General features: G+C 38.9%; 1 protein-coding gene across 1 annotated transcript; it reads right to left on the minus strand.

Moving 5' to 3' along the window:
- Positions 1-251: 251 nt before the first annotated feature.
- On the minus strand, positions 252-662 carry LOC109240843 (sugar transport protein 13-like). Its single transcript, XM_019407527.1, has one exon. It carries the CDS (start codon positions 660-662, stop codon positions 252-254), a length of 411 nt encoding a protein of 136 aa, XP_019263072.1.
- Between the last annotated feature and the right edge of the window lie 6,682 nt (positions 663-7,344).

The raw sequence follows: 7,344 nt of genomic DNA on the forward strand, positions 1-7,344 counted from the left end.
CACATGGTTCCGACTATGGACCATTTTTCAGCACTTAAGCTCTCATTTAGGGACTAAGTGTCCCAAAACTCTCAAAAACTCAACACCGAACGTCTCGGCAAACCAAAATGGCAGAAATTGAACTTAGGGGAAGATGTTAATAGGGTATCGGGGCGTTAATTTGTAAGACGACTGGCCGGGTCGTCACAACATGCCGTGACTAGAGTCCGTGGGCCGAAGAAGCTATAACTCGGATAAGTGAGTCCAACAACTCAAGCTCGAACAACTCCGGCAATGAGCGGATCGACGAAGGAAGAATTATATGTGTATCTAGCCGACTGCAGAAGTAATGGTCCAAAGAATAGTATTGAGTGTAAGCCCAACACTTGTTGCAAAATTTTAGCCACTATGTTAAGCAATAAGATGAGTGAGTGTGAAAGTTTCTTCCTTTTTCTCTTCCCTTCATTTTCCATTATGCCTGCCAACATCCACAACTCTGCTTCTGCTCTACATTTCCTCAACATCTTAAGGGACGCTTTTGCCTCCTCCATACGCCCTTTCTTAATAAGAAACCTCGGGGTCTCACTAAGAAAGAAAGACAGTACAAGAAGTGACGCCACCAAAAACCCACTACTGGCAAAGGACCATCTCCAACCATAACGGAAGTTGTGAGATGCTGCCATGTTTACTGCTTTCGTGCTAGTACTTCCCCATAGCACCATAGAGCTTTAAGCAAGGAAATATTCATTTTGGTGCCTTTACAACATTGATCTCACTCAATATAATGGGAATCACCTGCAATATTGTAACTCGTTTAAGTGTGACATGCAATATGAAGCCCAAAATATTTAAAACTATATGTTATGATATTGCCTATTTCACAACATAGAAAATTCTAATAGTGGTTAGTTGGATAATACTAACCTTGCACACTCATATTTCCAACAACTAATTTGGCACAAACCAAAGGAAAAAAGATTAATCCTACATTAACTTATCATCCACGACCAGAGAATCGATATATTTCAAAGTAAATGAATTTTATTACGAATATTATATTAAGATAATTTATGAGCATACTAGAGAGATTAATGTTACTTGATTAATTTTTTCACAATAATAAAATAAATATGATATTTTAGTTGTTAAAGAAGTTAACAAACGAGTCATGTGCATTTTTTCCATCTGAAAGCACTACTAGGGTGAGGTATTATTTTTGCTTAATTTATTTTAGTAAAATTGATATATATAAAGAAAACCTAAATAAGAAAGAAATGATGAAGTAACTCTACTAAAATCTTACCTATACATGCCGAGACTAGAGTCCTCCGTCTGCCCAAAAAGCTGCAACTCGAATAAGTGAGTCCAAGAACTCAAGCTCTAACGATTCCGGCAATGAGCAGAGCGACGAATGAGGAACTAAAAGTGTATCTAGCTGACTGCAGAAGTAATGGTCCAAAGAATATTGTTGAGTCTAAGCCCAAACACTTGCTGGAAAATTTGAGCCACTATGTTAAGCAGTAAAATGGGCGAGTGTGACAGTTTCGTCCTTTTCCTCTTGCCTTCATTTTCCATCATGCTTGCCAACATCTACAGTTCTGCTTCTGCTCCATATTTCCTCAACATCTTAAGGGACGGTTTTTCCTCCTCCATACACCCTTTATAAATGATAAACCTCGGGGTCTCACTAAGCAAGAAAGACGGTACAAGAAGTGGCAAAGCCAAAAATCCACTACTGGCAAAGGACCATCTAAAACCATAACAGAAGTTGTGAGATGATGTCATGTTTGCTGCGTTCGTACTAGTACTTCCCCATAGCACCATGGAGGTATAAGCAAGGGAAATCCACTTTGGGGCCTTTCCAATTTTGATCTCTCTCAATATAATGGGAATCACCTATAAGATTGTAACTTGTTTAAGTGTGACATGCAATATCAAGCAAAAAAGATTTAAAACTATATATTTTGATGTTTCCTATTTCACAACATAGCAAAAGCTAATAATGGTTGGTTGGATAATACTAACCTTGAACACTCATATTTCCAGCAACTAATTTTGCACAAGTGTAACGACCCGGCCGGTTGTTTTGAGAGTTATAGCCCCAATCCCCTATTTACTGCTTTCCCCGTATCTGTTTTAGCTTATGTGACTTTTTGTTCTGGAGTGTCTTGGGACACTTAGTCTTTAAACAGAAGCTTAAGTCTTAGGACTTTTGACCGTAGTCAGAACTATGTGAAGACAACTCCAAAATGGGGCTTCGTCGATTCAGTTAGCTCCGTTGGGTGATTGTGGACTTAGGGGTGTGTCCGGATTGTGTTTTGGAGGTCTGTAGCTTATTTAGGCTTGAAATAACGAAAGTTAAATTTTTGGAGAATTTGACCGGTAGTGAAATTTCTGATATCGGGGTTGGATTCTGATTCCGGAAGTTGGAGTAGGTACGTACTATTGAATATGAATTGTGTGCAGAATTTGGGATCAATTGTATGTGGTTTGATAAGGTTCGGCATCGGTTGTAGAAATTTGAAGTTTCAAGTTCTTTAAGTTTGAATTGAAGGGTGATTCATATTTTTAGTGTTGTTTGATGTGATTTGAGGGCTCGACTAAGTTTGTATGGTATTTTTAGACTAGTTAGTATGTTTGGTTCAGGATCCGGGGGCCTCGGGTGTGTTTCAGATGCTTAACAGATTGAGTTTTGGACTTATGCAATTGCTGAAGCTATCTGAGTTCTGGTGTTTTCGCACCTGCGGTGGGGAGACCGCATGTGCAGGATCGCACATGCGGAGAGGAGAGCGCAGAAGCGGAAAGGAGAGGAGCTTGCAGGGGTCGCAGGTGCAAAGGCAGTGCCGCATCTGCGATCACCGCAGAAGCACTTAACGACCCGCAAGAGCAGACCCTTTCTTCGTAGATGCAGACCCAGCCCTTTAAGTCATTTCAGCACCTGTGATGGGAATTCTGCAGGTGCGCATCGCATGTGAGATTCTTGGCCCGTAGATGCAAAATCGCTGGGTAGAAAAGGGTTAAGTTCGAGGGTTTGATTTCATTCTCCATTGCTGGACCTAGAGAGCTCGGATTGAGGTGAAATTTTGAGGGTTTTTCAGAGGAAGCCTGTGGGTAACAATTCTTAACTATTTTATGGTTATATCTCATTAATCTATAGTTGATTCCACCATTTGATTAGAGATTTGAGTTGGAAATTGGGGGAAAATGGTTAAACTTCCTAGACTAAGTTTTTGAGATTTGAAAGGCGATTTGAGGTCGGATTTGAGAAATTCTTGTTGTCGCGCCCCCTTTTTTTCCCCTTTTTGTGGGGAAAGTCCGGGTTTCGACATTCATGGGGGAACAACTTGTTTCCTTTTGGGAATTGGGTATTTGAAGAGGCGCCACCTAACGGATTATGGTGCGTTAGGGCACCTAGAGCGATTAACTCTTGTGACTAATTTACATTACCAGAGATTAGGGTAAGGGCTCGAAATAACCTTGAGGGAAGGTGTTAGGCACCCCTCGCGGTCCACAATGGTGGGTCCCGATCGAACTTAAACTATAATGAAAATGTCAATTAACAAGCAAGCAACTATTTGCAAATAAAGTGGCTTTCCCCATCTAAATGCATATATAGTCAAGGAAGTTTAAATAATGAAGGTAAAGAGATTTGGACAGCTTATGCATACGTAAAGAAAAGGAAGTTTAGAGAATTTAAACACAAATGGATTTGGGAAAGGGAAGTCCTAGCTTGATTAGCCTATAGGATCATACCCATGCAATGCCTGGTAATCACTCCTCAATGAGAGGGGATACACGTGACATTAACGCGCAGATCATCAGATCCTTTTACTACCCATTACCCTCCTCTTAGTGGTTATATGAGCGAGTTTAATTAATGACCACTAAGCGTGTTGCTACCCGTCCCTTCCTTATGGTCCTGGAGGAATTTTGGACCTCTAAACCTGGAGAGTTCTAGACAGCCTAAGGTTTGTAAAAGGTAAAAATCTAGGCGATAGGCAAATAACATATAGGACAAACAAATAAGGACAAGCAGTTAGAAGGCTCACATTTACCTCCGCATGTATATAGGCAATCAAACAGCACGTCTAAAACACAGGTTTTGAAGAAAGTTCAGAAATCCTAAGAACATGGCATCTAGATGAATGTTACAGATTCAGGATATGCATAAGGAAAGTGGTAGGATCCTAACCAGTTTGCCTACTGGTTATATAGCATGTTAAGCTAGGATAATCTCACATATAAACATAATTGGCTTCACAGTTATTTAACGCCCTAAGGTTTGCCTAAGTGCGTATATGCAGTCATAATTCTGGAAAACATTTTGAAGTCCTTTATCCTATAGGCATGCTTTCTAGTGATATTAATTAATATAGTGTTGAAGACTATTAAAGAAACGAGTAGGATAATTAATTAAACCGATTCAGAACCTATAGGCTTGAGTTCTAATTAAACCGATTTTAGATCCTATAGGCATGATTTCTATAATTAAAGCTGATTTTAGATCCTATAGGCATGATTTCTAAAGAGAGAAATTTGAATATATGTTGTAATGGAAACTAAACCTTAGTTATTTTATTCTATATAGGCATGGTGTCTAATCATGTTAAGTAAAGCAGGCAGAACTTATTTGACCAAAGCAAAACCCTATTGGCATATTATCTAACAAAACACATTTGAACCAAAACGATCCCTATAGGCATGTTATCTAACAAAACACATTTGAACCAAAACGAACCCTATAGGCATGTTATCTAACAAAACACATTTTAACCAAAGTAAAACCTATAGGCATGTTATCTACCCAACTTTACCCATAGTATACAACTACCCTCTATTTTCACTAGTCACCCCAATATCTGTTTACAATTATTTATTACAGACAAATTATTGAATAAAAATTACATAAATAGAGGATAAATTAAGCTATAAGGAGCCTGAACTAGGCCCAAAGAAAATCCTGGTGCACTAGGCCTTCACTAGTCTCAAATGCCTAAGATTCATCGCCACATTTGTCGAGGTGTGTCATAGTTCCCTAAGGACCTCAAGGATCCCGTGCACTGCTCACACCCAGACTTTCTCAAATATAGACTGATTATGTGCAGTGTGAAAGAGCCAGCCCTGATATGCCAGAGTTTAGAGATCTCAGGGACCTCTAAGTAGTACACATACCAGGGGGGCATGACTTAATAAGCTAAGAATAAGTGAGAGTGCTTGACATGATTTGAAAGAGTTTTGGTAAACAGTATGAAGAGGGTTCTTAGAAATGAATAGACTTTTTGAAAAACTAGTACTAATTTGGAGGTAAAACAACTTAAGAAAAGGATGGAACACACTTTTAGTCAAATACAAATCACAGAACAACCATTATTCAGAAACACTTGGCTAGCAGGTTTCACACAAGGAGAGAGGGGTTGGGGACACATAGAGTACACCTTAGTGTATAATGGAGCACATAAACAACAGGGTGCATAGACTTCTCAAGGGGTTCTACAGAATTAACAGGTTAGCTATAAGGTAGGTCATTCCAACATAGAGCAAGGATCACAGTTAAAGCTAAATTGAAAACACATGAACACTGGACAGAACCAACTATACAACTTAGAGTTTCTTAAAGGACTAGATGACTTAACATGAGCAAAACAGAATGGGCCAGAACCTGAATGGACAGGCTAGGCAAATATCAACAAGTAGACTTAGTGTAGGCATGCTGGAAAAAACAAGATTTAGACATACTAAATAAACAATAGACAGGCACGCATAATTTAGACATGCTAATCACATATGAAACCCAGGCAGAACTTAGGCATGTTAGTAGACGGGCAAGTAAGTTGAGACATGCTAATCACATATTGAACACGGTGTATTAGGCATGATGGATAAGCAGTAAACAGAAGCAAGAATGAACTCAGGACTGATGAACTAAGGTAGTAAATAAACACATAAGTTTAGATTCTAAAATTTAACCAGAGGCATACCGGTTAGGGAAAGAGAACACAAGAAGTAAGACGGGTGTTGTTCAATTTCCAGCCTTGACTTACAGCTGGCTAGACTAACAAAGATCACAAGTAGCAGGAAGAACAGAGAACCTTTTTTAGAGTGCAAGAGTAGTTGATGAACTAATGTTCGTGTCTAAGAAGTTAAAATAAAGAGTCTATATAGCAGTTCAAGAGTAGAGCAAATAAGGTAAAGTAATCAATAATCAGCAATTAAGGGATCTCAAAATCAATCACACAAAGGTTCATCATAGTCTTCTCCTTCAATTAAGGAAAATTAGCCAACGGTAATGACAGGAACTAGTTAAGACAAGAGGTTTAATCAGACCGAGTAAAGAAGTAAAGAATCAGAGGCCTTATTAAGGAAAGGAGTTCGATTCAAACCAAAATAAAGAACTTCAGAATAAAATAGTCAAGGGTTTAATTAAGAAAGAATCATGTAAAGAATAAGTAAATATATAGCAGTCAAATAAGGCAAGAACGACTAATTAAGGTCATAAACACGAAAATAACCAAGAATCATGCACACGAATTTTTTAACAGAGAAAATCACTCAACAATTCCTGAAAGAACATATCAATACCCATAAACAAATAGGTTGAGTAAAACTTTTAGGAACACAGAGAAATTAGCCGAAAATAATTCAAAACCCTAATTTGAAAACACTTAAAGAAGAAAAAGCTGAATGCATGTCAACACACAGAGATTCGAACAAACAAAAATCAGAGAAATCAAAACCTGAAGTACCATAGTGTTTAAATAATCAGTTAGTAGTAGAGGAGTAAAAGAACCTAAAAGAATAACCATGGAAGTTTGAAAATACTTCGGATACCCAGAGGTTCGACCAACACACAACAAGAAAACAAGCCCTAATATAACAGAAATGTTCAAAAATCGATTAATCAGTAAAGAAATGAAGGAGCCTTAAGAAAGAGCAATGACGAACTCAAATCACTCTAGATCTACAAGGATCTGGACGGATTCAAGTCCAAATGCTAAGTTTCAAAGAAAAAGAGAGGGTAAAGAGAATCTGGCCCTTGAATATAAGATTTGAGCCGTGAAACTTTGATAGAAAGCACTTACAGACCATAGACAGGATCTTTGAAAAGTCTTGAATGAGATCTGGACCAGATCTCTTCGAGGTCCTTCCATGAAACCACACAGTCGAGCAACCAGGGGAGATAGGAGACAAGTAGAGGCTTCGTACAGCCACGGGAAGCCATAGATCGAGTAGGAATCAAGGGGATTGGGGTTGGTTCAGGGTGACGGTGGATAGGGTTAGGTTTGGTTTCAGAGAGAATTAGAGAGGGGAGGGTTTCAGGGTGGCTGTTTGGTGAGAGTGGCTAGGTTTTGGGGGGGGGGGGTAGGG

Source organism: Nicotiana attenuata, unplaced genomic scaffold (genome assembly GCF_001879085.1).
Source record: "Nicotiana attenuata strain UT unplaced genomic scaffold, NIATTr2, whole genome shotgun sequence".
Classification (NCBI taxonomy): Eukaryota; Viridiplantae; Streptophyta; class Magnoliopsida; order Solanales; family Solanaceae; genus Nicotiana; species Nicotiana attenuata.